The following is a 26123-nucleotide window of genomic DNA, read 5'->3' as shown; positions in this document are numbered from 1 at the left end:
TTCAGGTTTAATTTATCTTCGGTTGTGTGCGTGTGTGCATGTGTGTAGGTATGTATTTGCACACACGCATATGTATGTATTTTAATTGAAAGCCACTCAGGCGGGCTGGCCAGACAAGGTCTGTGTTTGGCCCTGGGAGCCAAAGCGTCGTGGAGAGTGGCACGTCCGCACCAGCTCCGGGGCTCGGCAGCGGTAACGGGGGTCAGGGGTCTGCAGCTCAAGCAGTTGGGACGGCTGTTCTTTTTCTCTGTCTGCTTCGTAGAGGCTTATTCCCTCTACCTCCTATCCTGGGCCTCCCTCTGGGGTGTATGTGTCCTTGCTTCCTTGGCAGAACCAGCCTGGGGCCATGGGGACAGCGGGGCCAGGCTGCCTTCAGGGGGACCGTCTTCCCCTAACCCCGAGGGGGCCTTTGACAGAGAAAGAACAGGTGTAGATCCTGTAAACTCGGAGGATAGATTCGTGTTTCAGGATCCTTGACCGAAGTGGGGTCCAGAGGTGTGGTCTGGGCAGGGCGACAGCCCCCGTGAGCAGGGCAGTGGTCTGGGACGCAGGCCACACACACTGGGAACAGCACAGCTGAAAGTGGCCAGTCTCCTGGTGCCAGGGCAGAACTGGCCATGGCATTTCCAGGGTCTGGTACGGGGGAGGGTTCTCTGCAGCTGCAGATTGCAGGGTCACCGTCACCTGGGAGCACGTTAGGAATGGCGGCTCAGGCCCCTCCGCAGACCCACTGGCTCAGAACCTGCATTTTGACAGAAGCCTGCTCCGCAGAGCTCCGGATATTTAACTGTAACTTGGTAGTGTTTTTATGTGTCAACGTTAATGTGTCCCGGACTGAACTTCTCAATACACAAGACCAAAACCTGTTTGGTCCCTAGGCATCTGCAACTTCATAAAGGCAGCTTACCCACCAGGTGCTCAATCCAGACCCCTGGGAGTCATTCCTAATGTCGGCCCGTCTCAGAACAGCCACGTGCAGTCAGCCACCATGCTCTGTGGATGCTCACTCCCGGCACTCTGTCCCTGGTCTCTTTACCTCTCTTCATCTCCATGACAGCCTCCCTAAGGAAAGCTGACATCACCGCTCACATGGACCACAACAGTTCCCTTCCAGCTGGGCTCTCTGCTCCCCGCTGGGACCCTGCCAGTCCACGCTGTGCAGAGATGCTGGAGTGAGCCTGAAATGTGGGCCAGAACACAAGCATTTAGGTAAAAGGGAATCAACATTAATGGCCAGCTAGGTCCTGCATATCTGCCCTCGACTGACCCCCCCCACCCCGGCCTGTCTTCTTCCACGCTTTCTCACCTTAGAGAGAGCTGTAAACTTTAGGAAAACACCGCGATTTGGCTAGTGACTTTGGGCTTAGTTTTAACAATTCTCGTCCAGGTGAAAGCAGTGTTGAGCCCTTTACCTGACATGAGTGGGCCTCGCTGGCCTCTCTCAGGCCTCTGAGAGCACACGTTCGTTTCTTTCTTGGGGACCTGACAGTACTCAGAACCTGCGTGGGCAGTGACAACTATCGAGCGATGGCTTCGACCACCAGCTCTTGGCAGAGTTCTTCCACATGGATGGAAGCATCTGGATTTTATAATTGTTGAACTGTGTACAGGGTGGGGTGAGGGGTGGGCACGACAGAACCAGGGAAATTGAGGAATTCCATTTCCCTGTTGTTTTCAGCAAAGATTTGCTTTGTGAAGGCAGTAGACATGCTTTTTCTAATACGTGAATTTCGCTCAGTTCTATGTGAACGTGCCAAAGTTCCGCATCAAGAACCTCCAGGCAAGCAGATGTTGCTGGCGTGTCTGGCACCAGTGCTGCGAGGCTGGCACTTGCTTCCTCTTCTCCTGCTCTGAGTGGCCCTCTGTTGTGGCCCACTGCCCCGGGAAGGGGGCTTGTTCCCCATTCTCTAACAGTCTCCTGTTTACAAACTTCTTAGTAAGGGCAGGTTGAAGCCTGTGGCTGGAGAGGACAGAGAGCCCCTCCGAGGGGTCTGACTGAATCTGTCTCCACGGGACCCTGAGCCTGTTCTGGTGACTCTGCTCCATTCTCCAGTTCCCCATCAGGTCCCATTCCTGTCCCCCAGCGAGGCTCTTTCCCTGTCCCATCTGCCCACACCCTCCTCCTCCCAGGGCTGTCCGTGCCTCTCACTCACGGGGAGGGCAGAAAGATAAAGAGTGGGATGCCCAGCCCCACGGCCCATCTGCCTCCCGCCCGTGTCTGAACACGTGCAGAGTTTCTGCCTGCTGTGCTGGGGGGAGCACCCTGCTCCTTTGAAGCGCTCATTCCTCCCTTACACGAACTTAGTTTTCACCATAGGATTTACAGGTCCCTGACCTTAGATTACACAGCCCTGTGTTTTTCTTTATCATCTGTTTTGTGACTGGAATGTAAACTCACGGAGAAGACACTTTTCTCTCTTGATCACCCAAGTCCTCTCCGTGTCCCTGTGCCTGTGGAATGGTCCTTGACACTTACTGGTGGCTAGATAAACACTTGCTGAATGAATGGATGAATAAATGAATGCGTGAAGGTTGTAAGTAAAAATGCACCGATAGGTTGTTTACTGGCAGTAAATTACTGTTATTAAGAATTACTTATTCCTTATCGAAACAAATGTGCATTACCTCTTGGCATTAACTCAATGTCCTCTCCATAATTCCCCATAAAAGAGTATTTATAATACCACATGGAACATTGGATTTTAATCGAAGCTTCTTTTACTACTAATACACTTTTAATAGGCAATGTGGCAGCTGTAACATGGCTGAGAATGATAGAACGTTTGAGTAACTGAAATCATGCGTTATTTCATTGTATACGACGCGTTTTCCCAGGAATATTGACACAGTGAGTCACGGCAGCGATAGCTGTCAGCAGAGCAGAGCCATTATGAGGCCATTAGGCTAATGGCACACGGCAGACAGCGGGGCTGCGGGGGTGTTGGGTACGTAATGGATAATGAGCGATTGGACTTCCGAAAAGTGATGGTTGCTAGTGATTTCCTAGTGATAATAACCTCATTCTCTCAAAGTAAATGTAGCTTCAGTGTCCAAGACGGCCAGCCGCACGAAGCGTCGTTGCTTTTTGGGGACTGCTCCCTTCACGTGGCTTAAGCTCCTCCTTCCAGAAACCCAGTTTGATCTCCCTGCATCCCAGACATGGAGGCAGTTTCCTCGGACAGCCTGGGCCCAAGTGTTGCTCTGTCAGGGTGTTAGCCTGGTCGAACTCAGTGCATACAGCCCCCACCCCAGATGGTCCCACCTTGTGATGCACAGGCTACCCGTGGATCCTCTCATCCTCTGGGCTCCGCACTGAGTGCTTCTCACTTGCATCCGTGGTTCCTGAAGGAACAGGCCGTGTGCACCACGTGCTCTGTGCTGCCCTCGGGAGCCCACAGCCAGGCCTCTGCTTTCGGAGTCTCCTTCCCCACGCTTGCTGCTGTGAGGTTCCTTCCGAGGCATTGCCCCTGCAGGGATGCTGTCCCCTCTGCCAGCACTCCCGCTGGGGGCTGAAGCTCTGTGACTGCCTTGAGTGTGGCAGTGGGAGCTCAGGGGCAGGCTTTGCTCTGATCACTCATCATAATTCGCCCGTCACCACCGATGAGCCAGTGTGGTGCTGACCAGTGACCCCTCCTGCTGAGGCTTATTGTCATGTCTCCATTTCAGTTGTATCCAGAAACTTCATTTATTCAAGAATAAGGCCATAGAGGTCCCCTGTGTCTCCAGGGTGCGCCGCTTGGCCTTCAGACTCCCCCTCTGCTTAGGGCTGTGGGGAGCCTGGCTGAACCCAGCCCGCTGTTCCTACTATCTCATGGCGATAGGGCTTGGTGGACCTCTTTCAGGACCACACTGTCCCCTTGTCTGCGTGGGAAATTGCATCTGTATTCGCTGCCGCTGGGCTCTGCACAGGAAGCACGTCATCCAAGGTACTGCCGTCCAGTAGAACTTCCTATGATGGTGGAAGATTCTGTCTGCTGTCTTCAGTGAGGTGGCCTCACCCGGTGGGCCTATTGTGCGTTGGAACTGTGGTGGGTGTGGCTGAAGAACTGAAGTTTTAATTATATTAAAGTTTAATTAATTTGAATGACATAGCCATGTGCGGAGTGGCTGCGGTCATGGCCGGTACAGCCCTGGGGCATTTGGTGGCCAGTCCACCTGCACCTGGGGAAGCCCTCTCTCGGGCGTGGGGGCCGAGCAGCTGCCCCAGGGTCCAGACAATCCCGCATTGGATTTGAGATCATCTGTCCTTCTCCCTGGCGTCTTCCCTGTCAGCTTGGCTCTGGCGGTCAGGTTTCTGCTGTCTTTAACATTACTGGCAGATAGCACAAACCTGTTGAAGAGATTCTGGATCCTAGAACATGTCTTTAGAGCTGGGAAGGTCCACAGAACAGGGGCTGCCTTTACCAGACTGACAGGCTCTGTCTGCAAGTTAACAATCACCCTCCAGGGCTGTGGGGACCAGCAGACTCCTCAGTCACTTGGTGTCCTGTCCGCTAAGAAGGACGAGGGACCTTCATTTAATACTTCTTACAACACATGGTGGTCTCCTTTCAGTTTTTACTGATTTGTCGAATATTAAAGTTTGGACTCTTTGGAGTGGCTCTGAATTTACTGAAGCTCAAAGCAAGTGGCTGAAAGGGAGAAGCAGACCAAGGGACACATGAGACAAAAACGCAATAGAAACTAGTGTTTTTAGACCCACAGTTACTCATTTCTTTAAAAATACTCACTACACAGCCAGTGGTCAGAATATGACACAAGGAGCAGAAATAGGGCAAAAGACTCGGAATTTCAGTAAAGATTAGAGTATGTAATGTATATACTGAGAGTAGTGCCGAGTTCCTGGGTTTAGGTCGGGTTGGGTAAGTCTTGCCCTTGGAGGGGGCGGGGGGGGGAGTAGCCATCACTGCAGTGACCAGTGATGCTGACCCCACGCTGTGTGCTCTGGGCGTGTCTTGGTCACCGTGTGTCCGGGGAGCAGATACGGAGAAACGCGTGGCGGAGCCGGAGGCGGGTGAGGGCGCGGCAGAGGGGCGCGTGGGCTGGAGGAGGAGGCCAGCCGGGCCGCCTGCTGGGGCGAGGAGGAGGCCCGCGCGGCCTCTGGTCTGCTGGCCGTCAGTGTCCACCAGCGCGTATGGTCGTGCTGTCCGCTGTGGGGTGGTTTGCAACGCGTTCTTTAAAACTCCATTCTGTTTTTCTAGCGCAGGGAAAGCGGGCTTTACGGAATAGCTAATAAGGTCAGTCAGATAAGCAGTAGGCATCTGCAGAAACTCAACTGAGAAGGAGCGGGATTGTGTGGGATTTTAAAAATGTTTTCTCCTCAGCAACCAAATATTTTATCCCTAAAGTAATGTTTTCATAACAAAAATAAATTTCAGCCATTTTTCAACTGCAGAAGTGTCACTGAGGCTTTTCTGATTTGCTGTCTGCATGCACGGGTGTGTCTGTTTCTGCAGCAGTCTGAGAGGTAGGAGAGGTTGACTCATCCCAGGGTGTCTGCCCCAGGGGGTCCTGTCACAGTGTCGTGACAGGGGCTTCTGGCCGCGTGTGTCACTTACCGCCGGACAGAGGGCCCTGGCAGATCCGTTAGCTCAGCCTTACCCAGCGTTGTGCACGTGAGTGACCCAGCCCCCAGCCAGAGGAGAGGGTTAGACGCCCCATCTCCCAGTGCTCGGGTCCCAGGGCTTCTGCACATCCCGGGGACAGGGGGTCTGAGACCTGATGAGAACCTGCCCTCCCTCCCTGGACCCCCACCACTGTGGCCGGCAGCCTCTCTCCCAGCTCAGGTGGGCTTGCTCTCCGCTGCCTGAACAGGCATTGGTGGCTGATGGACTGAACCTCAGGCCACGGTCTCCTGATGCACTGTATTCCCAACCTCATGTCACTGTCACTTCTAAAGAGTCCTTTTTTCCCCCCATCTTCACGATGATATTATCGTCCACAACCCCCCATTGCTGGTATCTGCTCTGTCCCAGCACCTTCAGACTTGACAGCTCACAGCTAGGAAACCCTGCTCTTAGGGAGGTTTGGCATCCTTCCCTCCATTCTGCAGTGAGGACTTCAGAGGCATCACACCCAAGGTCGCTTGGCCAGCAAGAAGCGGAACTTGGATTCCACGTGGGTCTGTTCTGCAAGGACGGTGGTGCTCCCACCGCCCTGCGTTGGGAGGAGCTGCTCTCTGCTTCGGTGGTGAGGGCTTCGCTCACCTGCCCACCTAGTGCCGGGGGGGTGATTGGGGTTCCTCGTAGTTGTCCTGGTTGCCTGTGTCCGCTGTACCTTTACTGCAGACTTCTCGTCTGTCTTCCCTACTGGTCCTTCAGGGCTCTCCGTCTTGGTGGTTCCAAGCTAAGATCAGGAGCACGTAGAGTGGAGAAATAGAAACCTTCCTGTTAGATGCTCTGTTTTGCTGGAGTGATGGGGATGCACCATTATTCAGGCTGCACAGCATGTGGACTGTAATTAATTAAATGGGCCACTTCCCACCATGCTTGCTCTTAAACTGGTAATAACTATGATGCCATAGCTGTCACTTAACTGAAAAATAATTTTTTAAAGAAATGGCAAAGATGACTATGGTGGCATTCGGCAGCCTACGATGTGGCTTTCTGTCCCAAATACGGCATTTAGTCCAGTTTTTAGAGGTGAGTGGGCTGCTGCTACCATCACCCACCCCCTCGAGGGGGCCGGGCTTGTTCAGATAACCTCAGAGTCAGTTTCCTTACACCTGAGTTACGGGGTATTTACTTGTTGCGGTGGCAGCGTGGGCGGATGTGCTCCTGAGGTTCAGTAAAGCGTGAAGCTGCTCGCTGTGTGTTGAGAATTTAACTCTTAACTGTTGCCTAAAATTCTTAAAAGGTAAAACTGCAGAATTTCTTGGATTTTTTCCAGTGGGAGGAATTTGAATAGGCACAAATCTTTTTTCGTCTCTGTGACTTAATTTTGGAAAGCTCAACGGGAGGACGCTGAGTGGGTGCATGTCTTCTCTCCTCGGTCCCCAGAGCAGCGCAGCGAGCCCTGTAGGCTCCGGCCAAGCTGGGAGGGCTGCTTTGTCCTCGTTCTTCCCGGTGTGCTTGCCGCCAAAGAGCAGGCGTCAGGAGCTGTCCAGCGAGTTTGTGCTGATCGGAGAGGGTTTAAAGCGCGTTCACGAGCGCTCCACATGCTGGGAGTGTGACCCGCCTCCGCACCCTGCCTCACCTTCACCCACAGGTTCCGAAAAGGAGACCCCAATGTGACGCTTTAATTCACATTATGTTAAGCTATGTGGCGTGCACAGTTTTAGAGGGCAAAAGCCAAGCTGTGAAAAATTTTTTTCTGTACCAGGAGCCCTGTGGGCAACTCATAAATTTCCAGCAGAAATAATTTAGATTTTTGATACTGAGTTACAAACAAAAATGTCAGAAAATGTGAGCAAACGTGTTAATTACAAACATTCATTCTCCTCTGTCACTTGAAAGTTATTCACTGGCTTGAATATTATTTATTTTCTCTGGAAATTTAATCTGTTTTCAGAATGCACTCATTGGATTGAGCTAATTACTCAGTTCTACATGAAAAGAGGAGAAGGCTCCTGCAGCCAACTGGCTGGATTACCTGTTTCACAGCGGCCGGTACATGTAAATGTGAGCAAGTGGTGCAGAATTGTAAATTCATAGCAGTGTTGAGCTCAGTCGCCTTGTTCTTTAGAAACCATGTACGTTTATTTGAATGACCCAGTGTACTTTGTAGGGCATGAACACGATCAGTATGGAAATGAAACCTAGTCGGTGAAGATATTAATGTTGAAATAGAGCCAAGATCTTCATCTATTACGATTTGACTTTTTAGATAAAAAACCTTTGAATTGAGTAATAATGGAGTGAAATACAAGGTTTTTGTTTTTTGGTAAAGAGACTAAATAAGCCATTTAAAAAATGGTACTTCTAATGTATTTGCTAAAAATAAGCATCGGGGTCCCACAGGCGTTTGCTCTGAGTGTGAATAGACAGTAATACCAGTTTTCTGAACAAACGACTTTTCCACCCTGTCGTGGGTGACCCAGGTTGGAGCACAGAAGGCAGAACTGTTGATGCCAGTGTTCCCAGCGTGTCCTGTCCCTGCTCCCTGCTCCCGGCCCCCATCGCTCCGCCCTGGCGCGTGGCATCATGCCTGTGGCTCTGTCGTAAGGTTTTCAAGTCTAAAATCAGTTTGCGAGCAGGGTCTTCCATCTGCTTGGCAATCCCTGCTGGTTCCCGCTCTGCAGCCTCGCCCAGACCCCGCGCCTGCCCACCCCCTCTCCCTGAGGAAGCTGGCTGCTTCCTCAGGCCGTGTCTGTAGGCACTGGACCCTCTCCAGACCTCCGTCCCCTGGAGACCAAGACTTCCACGGGAAAAACGGCGCCTTTGCCGGTTTGGTTTCCAATTTGCTGTCCGACGGGCCATTCTGTCTTGTTCCGTCCTCTCCCTCAGCAGGTGACAGGGCCTCTGCTTTACCAGAGAATCTGGGGTCCCCTTTCTGATCACCCTGTGGCTTCTCAGCCCTGTGGCTGTGCCATACCAACCGCTCACAGGGGCCTCAGGGGACACTGCCTCTGCCCTTTCCTGAGCTGGTCACTTGTGCATCTGGCTCCCACACTGCCTCCCCTTGTCCATCTCTAGCCGTGTCTGCGTGGGGGAGGGAAAGGAACCATTCTGAACTATCCTCATGCTGTCCTTACCAAGGCTGGCCCTCAGGGGAGACTAGCTAACCAGAGCCTAACCTACTGGGGCGTATCAGAACTTGGAGGCAGGGGACACCCAACTCCAGCCAGGTCTGGCCATCCTGACTCACCTGAGTGAGGGAACAAAGCTGAGGAACATGATGACGTTCACTGTCCAGGGGCTCGGGCTCTGAAAGATGAGATGAGATGAGATCACAGGACTGCAGGCTGCGGCCCTCCCCCCTGCCCCTCACCACCACAGTAGTTAAGGCCTGTTTACAGCAGTTTCTTTTATCTGATACGTATGGCTGAGTATGAAAAAATAGGTATACCGAAAGGCAAAAACCAGTTTGAAAAGATGAGCAAACATCGGAACCAGCCATGACTGGGATGTTAGAATTATCAGATTAGAAATTTAGAACAACCATCGTTAATATGTCAAAGGTCCTACTGGATAAAGTAGACCATGTGCCAAAACAGCTGGGCAGCATAAGCTGAGAGATGGGAAGCCTAAGAACCAACAAGCAGTACCAGAGATTACAAAAGCAGGGCAACGGGAGTGCAGGATGCCTTTGGTGGGCCTGCTGGGGCTGGACCTTGCTAAGGGAAGAGTCTCTGGGCTGGAGGATATCTCAGTAGAAATCTCCAGAACTGGGAAGTGAAAAGAACAAAGGAAAAAACTAGAGTGACCCGAGGGCTGTGGGACAACCACAGGAGGGTGATGGGAGCACCAGAAGGAGAGGAAAGAGAGAAGGAACAGAAGGAGTATTTGAAACAGTTGAACTGAGAATTTCCCCAAATTAATGTTGAACAGCAAACCACAGATCCAGGAAGCACAGAGAGCACCAAGCAGGATAAACGCCAAAAAAGCTGTGTCTAGGCATTTCCACTACAGAATACCAAAGATGAAAAGAAGTCCTGAAGGATGCCAGGGCAAAAAAAGAATCCTCTACAAACAGAAAGACCAAGCTCAGAATCCCCTCTGACTTCTCTGAAACCACGCAAGAAGGAGGAGTGGCGCGTGAATAAAAACACCAGCGTGGAGTTCTGCCCCCTGCAGAGTCAGCCCGCTGGAGGGAAGGGAAATAAAGACTTTCTCAGACAAACGACAACTGAGGGAATTCATTGCCAGGACACCTGCCTCGCAAGAGATGCTAGAAGAAACTCTTCAGAGAGAAGGAAAACCTCGGTAGAAGCTCTGCTCTACAAGGAAGGAAGGACGTGGAAGAAGGAGTAAGCGAAGAGAAATCAAAACTTGCCTTTTCTCATTTTTAACTGATCTAACAGATGACGTTTGTTCGAATAGTAATAGCAACTCTGTATTCCACTTAATATATCACATCTGTATGTGTATGTGTCCTTACAGATAAATTAAGTGAATGAAGCGGTGACAGCAGGGGCAGGAGGAAGGCGTTAGGATTCTGTTGTACACTTAATAGACGACAATATAGCGCAAACACAAGTTTTATATGCACTGGGAAACCAGAAAATTGGTGTGACTCAGTTTATTGCAGTACTCAGCTTTATTGCGGTGATCTGCGACTGAACCTGAAACACCTGCTAGGTAGCCTGCAGTGTGTGATTTCATATCCTCAGTGGAAATCCATGTCAGAACAGAGGAGGGCGCACACCGAAGCAGAGTCCACTGCGAGGGCGGCGGTCCTGTGTGGGGCGGGGGTGCGGCCGGGGAAGGGGCAGAGGGACCGGCCTGTACAGGAGCGAGGACCGGGCAGCGGGGGCCACCTCTGCTTGACACTTTGTAAATCTTACAGCAGAGCTTCTGAGCGTATTTGTTGGTTACAGCCATAAACTGCTTTTGAGATCGTTTGTCCTCACCCTGTTTATGAAGGAGGTTTTTCTTCCTGAGACGTGACCCACACATTTGTGGTCCTGGAGCCCCGAATGGGGCTGTTTTATGCCCAACTCTGATGAAATATTTTAAGATTTCTTAAGGATTAAAGCCCTGGGGATTCTGTTAGAAATTTGGCATTTTTATTTCTTGTGGGAATCTTATGGGGAAAACATATTTTATGGGAAAAACTAATTGTATTTGTTACAGTAACAGTAACCATAGAAATAGAGAAATGGAAACTTTATATAGACATATTTATCACAAATGGAAATATTTGGAGTTGAATGTCCTCTGCATTAGGCCTTCAGCCAGGTTTCTCTTGTACTCGTCTTAAAAATTAAAAATGTCTATGACTTTTTAAAAAGTTATTTTGATTGCTTTGGACATAATTTAGAGTTTGATGCCAAGTTCAGTTGATTAACAATGTGTTGCCATGGTGATGCCCTAAAGAAGCATTTCACAAAGTTTTATCCAAAAACCATCTTCAACAGAGTAATCTGGGATGTGTAGTTTTTTTTTTTTTAATGTGATTTCTATAGAAAACAAACTTACGGTTACCAAAAGGGATGGTGAGGGTGGGGTGGGGAGATATAAGCCTTTAAAATAGATTTGATGCCTCTGACAATAAAGTACACATATCCAATAAGTCTGTTAAAATGGAAATTAAAAATTTAAAAACCATATAGCAGGAGCAAACAAGTATATTAATCACTTAGGCTAATAAAATTGTTATGACTGAGCATTAAAGTTAGCTCTGGTGTTCCTCAATATCTAACTGCTTGTTTTCCAACTGTCCAAAGGAACAGCGAGGGGCAATAATTACCGTTCTGCATCTTATTCAGCTGATGGGTTTCGAGGGTTCACAGTGTGTAAACCAAGGTGCTAAGAATCGTGGGGGCAGCAGAGATGGGGTTTGGCTGTGTCCAGAGTGCTGACACATCACCATAAATAAATACAGTAAAGGATCAGAGCAGCCAGCCCTGTGTGCCAGCAGCTGAATGTAGAAATATTTTGAACGTTTGTAACTGTTGAGATGCGATTTACAAATGAGGAAATGTACAGATTTTAGGAGTGGATTTTGATGAGGTTGAGAAACGCATATCCTATTCAGCCACCACCCCAGTCAAGACTTGGAGTGTTTCCCATACCACAGAAGGCTCCTTGGTGCTCCGCTGCAGTCAGTCCTGCTCCCCACTCCCTCCCGGACAACCAGGGTGTGATTTCTGTGGCTGGTCAGACTTCACATACACGGAAGCATACAGCACATGTTCTCCTGTGTCTGTCCCCTTTTGCTCAACGTGATGTCTCTGATACACACTCGTATGTGTGTAAACAGTCCATCCTTGTTTACTGGTGACTAGTATTCATTTTATGCATATACCACACCTGTTTGTGAATGGATATTCACCTGTTGTTGGGCATTTGGGCTGCTTTCAGGTTTGGACTATTAGGAATGAAGCCGCCAGGAACACTTGTTTACACAGCTTTGCATTTTCATCTGTTTTGGGTGGAATTTCCAGGAATCACCGAGTAGGCACATGTTTAAATTTACAATTTAATAGTAGTAGACCGTCTTCTAAAGTGCTTGTACAGTGTTACAGCCCCACCGACGTTGTGTGCGTGTTCTCGGAGAGCCGCAGCCTCGGCGGTAATGGGTGTCGGTCATTTAAGCTGCCAGGTGGGTCATTTGGGTTTGTCTTATGAATAGAGATGTTGAGGAGTTTAAAAATTTCCTTGTGGGCCATTCATGAATCTTCTTTTTTTTAAAGAGTCTTCAAGCTTTTCACCCATTATTTAGTGGGTTGTCAGGTGTTTTCTAGGATAAGGGCATTATAAATAAATGTCTGTGGCTTAGTTTTCCTTTTTATTAATGATGATTTTGAAGAATATGGGTTTTATTATGATGAAATTGAATTTATCACTTTATTCTCTTGTGGCTAGTGCTGTTCGTGTGAAGTGCTTGAGTATCTGAGTATTGTGAGTATCTTACCTTAAGTTTTCTTCTTGACTGTGCTGGTTTTAGCTTTTATGTTTAGATCTATAATCCATTTCACATTAGTTTGTATGTGGGATGTGAGGTAGATGCCAGCTGGTTCATTTCTTCCCCACAGATGGGTATCCAGTGGCTCCAGGACCATTTGTCGAAAAGACCAGCCTTTCCTCGTTGACTGTCCTGGAAATATTTGTTGAAAAGCAATTGACTATATATTTGTGAGTCAGTTTATGTACAATATTCTGTTCCAGTACAGATTTGCCTATCCTTGTGCCAGAACAGCACTGCCTTCGCAATGATGCTTTTAGTAATTGTGGAAATCAGATAGAATGGGTCTTCCAACTTTTGTTTTCCCCCCAAACTGTGGTTCCCTCCGGTAGTGTTTACCTTTAGCCTGAAATACTTCCTGCAGTATTTCTCGTAGTGCACAGCTGTAGGCAACTACTTTTTCAGTTTTGGTTTTTCTGAAAATTCCTTTATTTTACTCCCTTCTGAAGGGTATTGTTGTAAGATTTTAAACCTTAGTTTGACAGTTTTTTTGTCTCAGTGCTTTGACGGTGTCACTTCACTGTCTGCCTCTGCCGTCTCTGATGTGAGGTTGGCTGACTCCCCTGTCACGGTTCCTCTGTGTGTGATGTGTTGTGCTGCTCTGACTGTTTTCAGGGCTTTTTCCTTCATCTTTCATTTTCAGTAGTTTGACTGTGATTTGCCTGGTTTTTATTTCCTTTGTATTTATTATGCTTTGATTTTGCCATTCTTCTTCAGCTTGTAAATTGGCATCTTTGGCCAAAATAGGAAGGTTTTTGACATTATTCTTTCAACCTTTGTCTTGTTTGGCCATTATTTATACTCCTTTTTCTCTCCTCTCCTTCTGGACTCCAAATACATATGTGTTAGAAAAGTTGATATCTCACAAGCACCTATGCTCTATTCATTTTTAAAATATTTTGTTGTGTGTACATGAGATGAATACTTGCTGTGAATCTGTTTTCGTGTTCACTCACCCTTTTTTTCTGCCACTTCCAATCTGTGAAGCCCATCCAGAAACTTTTTTTCAGATATTTTGCTTTTCAGTTGTAGACTTTCCATTGTTCCTCTTTTACAGTTTCCATTTCCCTGCCAAGATTCCCTGTCTGTTGCCTCATCAAGACTGTTTTCTCTTTAAATGCTTCAACCTATCTTGACAGTTATTTGAAGTCCTTGTCTGCTAATTTGAACATTGGGGTCATCGTAGGGTCTCTTTCTGTTGACTGCTTTTTAACAAACTGAGTGTGGCTCACGTTGCCTGCTCCTTTGCGTGTCTGGTAAATTTTTATTCTGTGTTGGACATTATGAATGACACAGTGTACAGAGTTGGGAGTATTTATCTTCCTTTAAAAAGGGTAGTTTGTTTTATCAGACAGTTAATTACTGGTGGTTCTTAATCTTGTCGAGGCTTGATTTTAACCTTTTGTAGGGCTGGTCTTAAACAGCCCTTACTCCAGGACATGGTTCCTTCTCCAAAGTATGGCCGTTTTGGTGTCTCAGTCGAATTCTCAGGGCATTATTGAGGTCTCGCTACTCTCCCAGTGATGTATGTCCTCTGCTGTCTTGTCTTATCTCAGCTTGGTGTCTGTTGCTCTCTGCTTGGCTTCACCTCATCTCACCTTGCATATGTGCAGTCCAGCCATTGGCCAGGGTCTGGTGGATAACCCACTTAGACTCCTGGGGCCTCTTCTTGTAGCTCTGTCATCTCCAGTCTTTGTCCTCCAATTCCCAGCTGCTTCACCAGCTCTGAACTGCAAGCTCTGTCTCCTTAGCGCAGCCTGACTGCTTTTTTATGTTTCTCTTCCCTGTGCTGTCCTGAAGACATGGTCTCCAGGCTGACATTCAGGGCTCATCCTAGTGCACTTGGGAATTATGTTTTTATGCTGTTGTCCAGTGTCTAAAATCGTCATTTCAAGTATTTTGTCCACTTTTATAGTTATTTCTGGGAAAGGACGCTCTGTCATGTCCAGAAGCCTAAGCCTGGTAAAAGTATTATTTTCAAAGTCACTCCTAAGATTACTGGTTCTCAAACTTCAGCACGCATCAGATGCTGAATTACACAGATTGTTATGTCCCATCTGTTAGTGTTTCTGATTCAGTAGGATTGACTTGGGGCCCAGCCATTTGCATCTCTGACACATGTCCAAGTGACATTGATGCTACTGCTCTGGGAACCACACTTTGAGAACCACTCACTTAGAAAGATGGAACTTGAGAAAAAATGTTGAGATTTTATTTGACACTTACTCCATACGATTTTACTTTTTTTTTTTTTTCCGGTCCTATGCCCTGCGTAATAAACGTATATCTCAGTGAGTTTATTATAATGCAAGCCATCTTGCCCTTTTCATTCGAAGTATGCTTTTCAAAAAATTAAGAGTTTTTTTTTGCATTGAGAGCGATAGATTCTCCATTTAATTGACAGAAGCAGAAACTATGAAAGAGAATAAGGAGAGTTATGTAATAATGAAATGCCATCATTCTTATTTTTTTGTCTTCACAAATAAATTTGATTCCTTCATGTTGGTAAGAAATTTCTAAAACATGGAGTTTGATAAGTTTCAGAAATAAGTAATTGCTTTTTGTTTCAGAAATTGGGCTTTATTTTAATTCTTCTCAGACTTCTTTGTATGTGTAAATGTGAATTTTGCGTGTGTGTATGTGTTTTGTAGGTGAGATTTTATGAACAGTGATAACCAGGGGCGGACTGAACCTTGTCTGGTCCTCAGGTTTCCTGACAGCTTACACATTGTCCTTTAATAGCTGTTAACATAGCTACTAATCCTTGTACCTCAGTAGCACATTTTGTCTGCTTTCTTTGCCTCCATCATTCCACTGGCTCCATCTCTCCCTCGTTTATCAGGATTCTGAAATTTATTGCTTCCTTTTACTCTCTTCCATACAGTTCCCGCTTAGTCAGTATAAGGCTCATACTGACATCAGCTGGTGCCTCCCGTGGTTGGCGATGCTAGCTTTGTTCTTGCAGTGGCTGCAGGATACGAAGTGTTCTCCCAGCAACGTGCCAGAATTCCTTAGTTGGGAAAATGGACTGGTCTTGTCCCTTCAAATTCTAATCAGTCCTTGACAGATTTTTTTAATGTAACAACTTCTTTAATTTCTTGGAAAAATTGCCCTTTGGTGGCTTGATTAGAAAATTGTTCCATAATGCATTTTAAATACTGTTTCAGCTGTAATGTGAGATTAATGCAATTTTAATCTCAGTTTCCGAGATCTGTTTTCTAATTATTTCGATACAGGCGTAGTAATATAGTAATGACTAAATATTAATTTTCAACAGGTTCATTTTGATGGCTGGGACCACAAGTATGACTACTGGACAGATGCAGACAGCCCTGACATTCACCCAGCTGGATGGTGCGACGTCACCGGGCATCCCCTGGAAGTGCCCTGTCGTGAGTATTTGCTCTTTAAATACTTCCCCTGAAGCCTGTTGTAATGCTGTCTTTTCATGTCATTGTAAGTATTTTAAAGATAAATATCAGATAAGCAGATTGATAAATCAGCACTGTAGTGGCACTGAAAGTCAGGTATTCACAAGTGAGCCTCAAAAGACATTTCGTGGTTTGTATAAATGAAAAGTTACAATGGTTAAGAAGTTATTTTGATAACATTGTCTAGAAGAATCTTTATTTTCCACATTTTGGTTTGGAAAACTAAGCCAGGTCTAAATCCATCTAATTCTGGCCATTACTTTTAGCTGAAGTACTTTTTTTTTAACATTCCATCTCAATTACTTTTGTTTTATAGAGTAGATTTTGGAAGGTTTTAAAAAAATAGAAATATTTAAAATTTCAGTAGTTAAAAAAATTTAGCTTTTAAAGTTGGGGGGAAAAAACCCAAAGTTCCATTATATTGGTATATTCCTTATTTCTGTCTTTCTAGGTCCTTAAAGTTATGGATGAAATTAACCACTCTAAATTCTAATAAACCTCGGACCAAAGCACTGTATTCTTCTGTCTGCAGGAGTCCTCTGATCAGAGTAGGCAGACAGGGCTAATACCTCGCTCCAGACACTGTGTCCACAGGCTCCTTTCCCGTTTGTTTTGTTTCCTCACGGCTGCGGTTGCCCCCCCTTTGGCTTCTAGGGATGAAGCGAGCGTGCTGCTCTATTAAGGACGGTGGGCCAGCCCAGTGACGCCTGAACCTTAGATCTGAAAGGGCTCGCTGCACCCTTGGAAGACTTCCTTAACCTCTTGTAGAAGTGCGCAGAACTGCCGACTTAATGACTTGACAGGCATTCTTACGTTGTGCTCGGTTCTTCAGACACTACACCTTGACAAGGCCCTCGCGCAAGTTACAGTGCCCTGGCCAGCGCGAGGTCCACGCGCAGAGGATGTGAAACGGGGCGAGTGAGGTCGCTTCCGTGTAGAGGGAGGTGTTAGCGTTTTTGCTTTGTGATTTGTTTCTGATCCCCTTTTTTCTCCTTGATTTCCCACCCCTCCGTGCTGGGGGATGTTTCTCACTTTATGTTCACCACCCCTCCCACCCACCGACATGCCCATATCTGTGCCTCATCCCAGCAACTTTCTCAGATCGGAATGGTGTCAGCGGAGTGGGGACAGATCAGCATTGCAGTACAGAGACAGCGCACTTCACTCCACCTCGCCCACTGCCTGCTCCTGGGGCGGGCTGCCTACCAGGCTTCTCGACCCAAGGGGCTCAGAAGCATCCCAGGGTCTGTGGATCGAACCTCATCTCCATCCCAAGCTGGAGACTTACCTTTTCACTGTAGTTGCTGCTTGCTTCCAAAGTTGGTCATTCTAGACTCCAGTCCCTCCTTCCCCTCCCTCACCCCACACATGTAGCCAGTTAGCAAGTCTTGTTGATTCTGTTTCCTAAATTTCTCCAGAACCCATCTCTGACCCCTTCTCCCTCCCAAGGCCATTGCATTTGAGTTCTTACCATGGTTACAAAGATTTCCAGAGTCTGGTCTGCGGTTGGCTAGTGAGTGAGTCGCAAAGTCCTCCTGATCTGAAAGCTCATATTCTAGAGGCAGCATTGTCCAGTGGTTCAGAGTGTGAAATCCAGGGTCAGAATGCTTAGATTGGAATCTCAGTTATACTGCCTGCTTCGCCCTGTGGCTCTCTGTGTGTTTCCTCATCTAGACAATGAAGATGATATTCGTGTGTCTGTCTCATAAGTTACGATGATGAAATGGGATGAACTTGTGCTTAACATTGCAGACTGCCTGGCCCGAGGGAGGTGCCCAGCTAGTGTCAGCTGCTGTCAGGGAATGCTGTGACAGTCTGTAGATTTTCATTGTTACATAAAACCACGTGAGTTAGTAAGGATTACAAAATTTGAAATTGTGCCAGACTGAATATGTAACTAGAGTTTTCCAAATATTTTCATAGAATTTTTTCTTAAGTTTGACTTTGATGTGTTCCTGGCAATATTACAGGATGGCTGCTTTGTTTCCATATCCTTAGGTGATTAGAATCCCTGTAATTAGGGGGATTTGGGCGTCTTCAGTTGGTCATGATGTCCTGTCACTGCTCTGCTTGGTTTTTGTTGTAACTGTTTGGGTTAATTATTTCTGATATAGTTTGTTATTGGCTGATTGGTTAACCTTATGGTTTGTAATTATTCATATTTGCATCGTTAATCTCCTTAATTTTTAAACACCTAGACTTTAGTACATGCTCATAGTAGGTTCAACACGTACCATCCACACCCTGTGTCATTAAAGCAAAGACACACACACAGTCCTACTTCTGAGTTTGTTTTCTTATTTATTTGTCATAGAATCTTTTTCCACTGGAAAGTAGAAACAAACGGTTGTTCTCAGTCCTCCAGCAAAACGTAGTCTGAAGGTCTAGCATTGCCATTGCAATGGCATCGTAACTCACTTCCTGCAGTAGTCTGTATGAAAAGCCAGATCTCACCTTTACCGATATCTTTAGACTTGAGACTCCTTGGCATGTACAAAGCCCTTCACAGTCTGCCCTTCCGTCACCCTTCCACCATTTTCCAGAAGAACAGAATTACTTCATTTATGCCAAACAGAATTACTCATAGTGCCTTGAACGCTGGCCTCATAAGGGTCTGAAGACAGTACGTCACCTTTCTATACTTCCTCTCTGTCTCGGTCTCGTGTGTGGAAGCTCACACCCACCGCTGGTGGCGGGTGCTGGCTTGGGGGGGCCGGCCAGGGCGCCTGCTCCGCGGCGGGCATGCCTGTGTGATCTCTTCTGGGTGTGTTGGTCCAAGCAGCCGCGTCAGGGCATCTCGTCTTCCCGGGGTATTTTCAGATATTTTGTGTACTCTTGTCATTTTACTTTTGTTATATTTACGTGATTCAACAATTGCCTTCAGTACTTTATTATATATATTATGAGTGCTTTATTGATCAAACATGGCAAAGATTATGAAAAGTTTAGGGCGTAGAAAGGGGCTTAGAGAGCATCTAATTTACCCTGTCATTTATTGGGCAGAATGTGACTTGAACTCGATCTATCTGAGTGATTTACTCTAGTGAATTCTTACAAAAGACATCACAGCAGGTTGTCTATGAGAAGTATTGCACGAAAACAAGAGCAGTCAGAGAAAATATGAGGTAGACAGTTTTTTAATTTTTCTTTTCATCTGTTTTGCTTTATGAATATCTTCCCTTAATCCTTTTCAACAGCCGTGTCACTCAGAATTATAATAAATATCTCGGAAACAAAGGAATGAGAAACATATAGATGTGATATATGAATCTTTTCTTTCTTCCTTGACCTCCCAATTTACGTTTGAGGGGTCTGCAGTTTAGAAGTGTGTGAAATAGAATAAAATCACATAGCTGCCTACGAATGAGAAAAAACTAAATGTGGGTTGCTAATGTGGTTTTGAAGACAGAGCAGGATGACAAAGGGCTAGTCCAGCCAGGCGCTTGAATGGGTACTGAGCTGGCTTCACAAGAGCACGGGGACTGGACCAGCCAAGGGAGAGTGGTAGCCTCTTTAAAGGTGGAAATGCCACAAGTGAGCAAAATTACAATTTGTCGGTCCTCACATAAATTTTTTTAAAATTAATTAAAATGTCATCTTTCTAAATCAGTTTATTTTTCTAGTGCCATTTGATCAGTAGATTTATATTCACTGCAGAAACTGAGCGAACATGTGGTACTTGCTGTAGCTCCAAGATTCTGTAGAAATGTTTGTGCTGTGTATTTTGGCCAAGACCATATTATTTAGTACCTCATAATATTCAGTCACAAAGGCTGAATGTTAGTTCTTGAAAAGGTACCTGTGAAAAGCCTCTTCAGAGTGAAACTTGAATGTCCCCGTTCAGCTGGGAAGCGCGCCAGCTGAGATGGCCAGGTGACGTCTCCTCTCAGCCTCTGTCACCAGCCAGAGGCTCACCCGCAGCTCACCTTGGATCCGCGGCTGGATTGAGGTCCCCTTTTCTCAGGTCATGAGGGCACAACTTGCCTGTCTTACCTGACGCGCAGTCCTGCAGGGTGGACGTTTTCTACACGTAGAATCAAAATTAAATACTTAAGATTTAGCACTAGGGTGTCAGAATGTTTCTGCTGTGCTTTGCATTCCCTGAATGTCTTAAAAAGATATAAAAAATAACAAAACCGAAAGCCCACGCCCTCCCCAGACAGCTGCAGGATTGCCTTTTGGCCGTCTCCTCGGTCACGGCGCTTGGAAACAAATCCCTGTCCCAGCGGTTGCTGACTGTTTCAGTAGAGCCCGTGTCTTTTATTACATTGTTGGTTCTTTACCCACGAACTATACCCTCTCCAGCACTGAGATGCTAGATGTCTTTTGCTTTGGAAATTAACCAAACTTGAGAAGCAAGACGATGGACTTTGGAGTTAGGAAACTTGGATTTAAGTTTCCATTCTGCTCTGCCTGCCTGTGCCTTTGAGCAGGTTACTTCCCCTCTGAGACTGGCAGGCCTGTGAGATTAAATATCTTAAGTACCTTCATGGCTGCCTCAGGTGTCTGGTGCTCAAGGCCCTGCAGGAGGGAGCGGGGCGGGGGCTGGGGTGATGTGCAGGCATATTTGTTTCCTGTGCTGCTGTTTCTCTTCACTGATCCAGAAAATTGAGAGTTGACTTTATTTCCTAAAACTTTAACAACCAGTATGGTTTTCCCCCCGGTACTTGTTATAATTGCATTGTCCATAAAGGGGTTGCTGATCTCTGAGCAAATTTTGAATAACACACAGGACAGTTTAAGACATTTAGAATTACTGGCTTAGACTTAAGATAAGCAGACTCTGTAAACCCCTCTAAACTAAGAACTAAAGAACTTTGCTGTTCTTTAAATAAACAGTCTGTGTAGGAAGGAAGTTCTTACTGAGGCAAGAGGAGCTGGGTCCCACACAAGCGGTGCCGAAGGGAAGGGCAGCCTTGGGCTCATTAGCTTGGCCCCTGGCCACGGCTGCATCGTCACCTTCTGCCGCGTGGGCTCCTTTCCGGGAGGTGCACTGAAGGAAGCAAGTAGCTGGCCTTTGCCCCAGCCTTGTTTTACGGCTCCTCATTCATAAATCAATGTCCACTCCAGTGCCAACCTGAGGCGCGGGTGGGATGAGACCAGAGGGGGAAGTGAAAGAAGAGAGAAGGTGACGTGGGTGCACACGCCTCTGGCCGCCTCGTCCTCCCTTCACTTCTCATCTGCTCCACTCACTCCTGCCTTTCAGTTGCTTAAACACGAATTCTTCCCACCCAGGGCCTTGGCATATGCTAGCTTGTCCAGAATGTTCTGTCTGACTCTTTCTCAGCCTTTAGAATTCATCTCAAGTGGTGCCTTCTGAGAAGAGCCTTCCCTGGTCTGGTCATATTATCTAAAGAGCCACCATCACCGTTCTTTTCCATTCCACCACTTCCTTTTCTCTGTGGTGCGTATCAGTGTGTGAGTAATCGTGTGACTCCTTGCTTTTTGTCACTAGTCCCTATGAGACCGTAAGTTTCATGAGTGGAGCATCTGTCAGCATTTCTCTGGTGTCTGGCTTCCAATAAATACTTACCTATTTCTCTGTCTAAGAGTTGGTTACTCGCTTATGCCCAACAGCGCACATCCAGAGACCAGGTTAGGGTGTTGTCTGCAACCTTTATGGAGTGAATTCTTGAGTAGTAGTGATGGAATTGGTCTAGTAATGGAACAGGCCTAGAGGGAAAGACATGGGCCAAACACCCACCCCCCCAGATAACAAAGGAATTTTTCATTAATAGGAAGTTGGCAGGCAGAAAAAGGAGCTTTCCTAGCTGGCTTCCGTGTCTAAATAATTTTGTCATTATTCCTTCTTTAGCTTCTGTTTGATTTACATTTGGAAGTAATTATAATGCTTGATTACAAAGTAAATTAAATGAAACATTATTACGAAGTTGTAGTGTATGTTAATAGAATAGTGGTACAAACTACAATAATAATATTTATAATCTTTATAATTTATATTAAAGACCTTGAGAGCATTGCTGATTTATTTAACTGTTAAACAAGCATAATAGAACATAATTTGATAAAAGATATAGCTCATTTTTATCCCATTTAGTTCACTACACAGCATATGTACAAATACAATGGAAAGACTTGTAAATTCACCATATGGCCTGGTGCATTGTTTATCCTGTTAAGTGAGATGAACGACTCAAATCTCCATTAAGAAATGGATGGTTAATAAAGCCCTACTTGGGACCTTTGGGATTAGAAACATTTGGGACCCAGTTTCTAATTGAGATTAGAAAACTTACTCTGTTGAGATGGAGATTCAATTAGATGATAAAATGAGAGTTAACGTGATTATAGCCAGATCTGGAATGACAAATATGATCATGATGGGTGGCATTCTGAGGGAAAAAATGAAGATTTTTAACTTAGCCAGGGAACGGCACATTTCCAATTTCATCCTATTTTAAGGAGGATTTCATAAGGGATCTTGGGTACTTGTTTCTCCAAAATACAGCAAGCAAATAATCAGCAGTTTAGGGGTCCCTGAGTGCTCATTGCCTTAATAGACAATTACAGCATATTGTGCTTTTAAAAAAAGTTAGCTATTTTAGAAGTCCCTAATTACAGATTTACGTGATAGACTTACCAGGGAAAAACAATACATTTCAAAATGTGCTTATAGTCTTAACGACGTTCATGTTTTAAATGTTCTTTGCTGAAGTGCTCATCTGTGCGCTCCGCCTTCCGGTGCTGTGAGAGCAGAACTCACCTGCTTTGTCCCAACGCCCCGTCCCTGGCGCCCAGCGCGGCCCCGAGCCCCGTGCACACCCTCTTCTCTGACGCCGCACGCTGTTCTTAGCTGTCCGGTGGCCAGGCGGTCTTAGCTGCCCACTGCAGACCCTGGTGGCTTGTGTGTAAACAAGGTGCAGCTCTGGGCAAAGCCGCTGATATTGAAACAAACCCACACTGACTCCCGAAAGCCGCGGAGTGCTCAGTGGTTTGACAGTGGATGAATCCAGTTCTTACCCTGTCCCAGGTTATGAGTCATGTCTGCCCAGATTTGTGGACGTGGAAACCTTTCAGGATTTGTCTGAGTTTTCACCCTATTCAGGAAGCCACACTGCCTTCAAGGGAAGGGGACGAGATGCAGTCATTGTGTATATGTGCCCCCCACAGGGCGTGACTGGGGGATTGACTGTCTGCCTGGGGACAGCACTTGAAGGAGGGTCTGCCCGTCTTGGGTAATGTTGCTGTTGTCACTGAAGGAAGATTCACTTGGTATCTCAAATATAATGAGCCCTATGTTAGAAATTAGAAAGTCCTGTGGGACCTATCTCTGTGCTGGTGACCACAGTGATGGAGCTTGTGGCATCTTGCCCACCCTGGAGCATTCTTTAGAACAGTCCTAATTTGCCTGGCATCATTACTTCACAGACATTTCCCCTGTGCACGTTACTTCTGCCGTCACCAGAGAGTTGCTGGCATCAGGGCCGAGGACACGGCTGCTGCTTGTCCATCCACAGCTCCCACCCTCTCCTTCAAGGCACGGCGCCCCCTGACTCCCCATCCTACGCTCCCCTTAGTGCTGCTTCACATGACTGTTTTCCTGGGCATTAAAAGCTTTCATGTCCTGAGGAATCGTAAAACAGAGTAAAAGAAATACGGTTTTGTAAGTTTCCATTACCTTAATGAGCAAGCTTGTGTTTTGTAGATTCACAGCCACATCCTCCATCATTTCCCTTAAAGTCATCATTTTCTTTTTCGTGTCCATGGACCTGTTTCGTAGTGCAGGTTATTAGAGTGCGGGAGGACATTTTTATTTAAAAACCTCTGACCAAGTTTTATGTGACGCCAGGCAGCCAGGGGAAGTATAGCGACACCGTGGGGTCACATCTTATGCGAGGATCAGCTTCTGAGCTTTGCAAGCAAGTCAAAGCACGTGTCACCGCAGGACCCGGTGGGATCACCCAGCCTTCATTCTGTCCCTCTGAGATATTTGTCTACTTTGATGCGTGTGGCTACACTTGCTGTCTTGCAAAGCTAGGGATCGTCAATTAAGTTTGTGTGTCTAGACACGTGGCGGTCGAGAGTGCTTACAGCACTTGCTTATTGGGCAGCGCAGCGGGGTGAGAAGAGCACAGGCCTGCGGCTCAGGAACCTTGAGCTCTTGTCCTGCCGCCAGAACGGGATGTATGTTCCGGAACAGAGGATGCAGCCTTCTAGTCTTTTATGTCCTTAGTTGCAAAAATAATCAGATAGACTCCGTGAGTGGTTCCCAACCTGACTTAATGGGGAGGACTTAAGAAATAAGGTTGCCAGGCTTACCTCTAGAATTCTGATTATGTGGGACCTGGAAATTTACATATTTGAACATCTTTGAGTTCTTCCCCACTGTGTGTGCAAGAAGCGGGACCTCTCTCCCCTGCTGGTGGGTCCCAGGCTCTCCGGATCCTGCTGTGTCCATGACCTCTGCCCTTGCGGAGCCCTTTAGACAGGACCGAAATGGCAGAGAGGGTGCAGGCACTGTGGACACCACCCACACGGCCAAGGGCAGGTTAGACTTGGGACGCTCGGACCCCACGTGGAGCACCTTCATGCCTGCAGTGAATGCCAGCTTCGTCGCCTGTGCCGTTGATCAGGCCGCACGAGGGAGGCTGGCCAATTGTGTCCCCTTCATGGGGCTCCCCCGGGGGCAGCTCTCCCACCTGACTTGTGAGGGCTTGTCCTCTTGTCAGCTCTGTAATCCAGACCAATCCAGGGCCCCCTGTGAAAACACTGGGACCCAGGTCTTGGGGGGAGTGGGAGAGACTCCTTCAGATTCTTCTGAGTGTCTCTGACCAACGTCAAGGGGAGGGTTCCCTTCCCGTTAGAAACAGGGCAGTTCTGCCAAGGCTGGTCTCAGGTCATTCACTGCGGGAGCGTCATTCACTGCAGCAGAGTTAGGCTCAGAGAAGGAACCGCGGGGACACATCATTCTTCCTTAAATATTTAAAAGCATTTCTCTAGTGGCTTCCAGAATTTTTTGTGACAAGTGGCCTAAAGCTTCTTGGTCATGAAAATTCTTAGCGTGGCCACGAGATCCAGGCTGATTTGAGGAGGGGTTGCGGGCACCGTGGTCACTGCTTTAGGTGTGATTTCAGGTCGTTGGAAAGATGCTCTTATCTCCCCACTTTGGAGTCTAGAGTTACAGAGGGTGCTCTGTGTTTATACACGTTTGGTTATGAGGACAGAGGACGTTTCTGGCAGCAACCAAGCAGTTTGATTTTTTTTGGTTGGCAAATTATGTGTGACACTTCAAATGAAAATGGAACTTAGTAACTAATTTTCTCTGTTAGTAAAAGGGGTAAAAAGCATTTTGAGGATTGGGGATGCTCAAAAACAAGCCATCGGTGACCACGATGTGCTGACAGTTTCAGGCCTGTCCCGTGTGTCCTGAGGAGACCAGCCTGGTGTCTTCTGTTTAGTCCCTTGTTGCCGCAGGCAGAGTGGAAGGAGTGAGGTGGGGAGGGGACCAGAGACAGAGAAAAAGAAACAGAGAAATGGAAATGGAGGCTGGAAGAGAGAATGAATGCAAGACAGAGGCAGAGAGGAGGGGGCGGGTTTGCAGCATTTTCACTTAAATTACATGGAAATAACCTATTCACATAAACCAAGTAACAAGTCATATTTTGAAAAACCTGCTTTTATATGAAAGCTAAGCCAAGGAGGTTCAGGAAGTAAGAAAGAGCTTTTGCTTTTTCATGTTATCCGTGAGGGAATCTGTATGAAAGTTAAAGTGTAGAAGACAGTGCACCTGCTTTGATTTCTCTCTTAAAAATAATGAAAAAAGAATAGGGCAGCCCAGTGAAGCAGTGTGTGTATTAAATGCTTTCAGATGCCGTGTCGCCTTCGTGTCCTCACTGTAAGGTTATCTGTCAGATGCAGGTCTAATGCAGTTTGCTTTGGTTACGTGTAAACCAGCTTCTCCGTGTGCCAGCAGTCTGGAAAGGCTTTTCTGCCCTGAACCCTGTGCTTCTGTGGTGCCTGTGTGGGCCTCTCCCAGCTTTCCCTCCATAAACCAAGGGTGTCGTTTCCCTGGTTTTTTGAAGGGTTAAAAATGGGTTTCAAAGCAGGCTGGCGTTTTACGAAGGCCTGTGCTGTTCGGTAATGTAAAGATAGAGCCTGGATGTG

At 46.8% G+C, this 26123-nt stretch overlaps 1 protein-coding gene across 7 annotated transcripts in view; it reads left to right on the top strand.

The window, feature by feature from the left end:
* L3MBTL4 (L3MBTL histone methyl-lysine binding protein 4) overlaps positions 1 to 26123 on the top strand; it is a 332768-nt gene that overhangs the window by 200243 nt on the left and 106402 nt on the right. For all 7 annotated transcript variants that reach the window (XM_072949221.1, XM_072949220.1, XM_072949226.1 and 4 more), the window contains one exon: positions 15845 to 15959. In XM_072949221.1, coding sequence (XP_072805322.1) covers positions 15845 to 15959 — 115 coding nt within the window. The remainder of the gene's footprint in view (positions 1 to 15844; positions 15960 to 26123) is intronic.

This window comes from Vicugna pacos, chromosome 24 (genome assembly GCF_048564905.1).
Source record: "Vicugna pacos chromosome 24, VicPac4, whole genome shotgun sequence".
Classification (NCBI taxonomy): domain Eukaryota; kingdom Metazoa; phylum Chordata; class Mammalia; order Artiodactyla; family Camelidae; genus Vicugna; species Vicugna pacos.
This window is presented reverse-complemented; position numbering and strand designations above follow the sequence as displayed.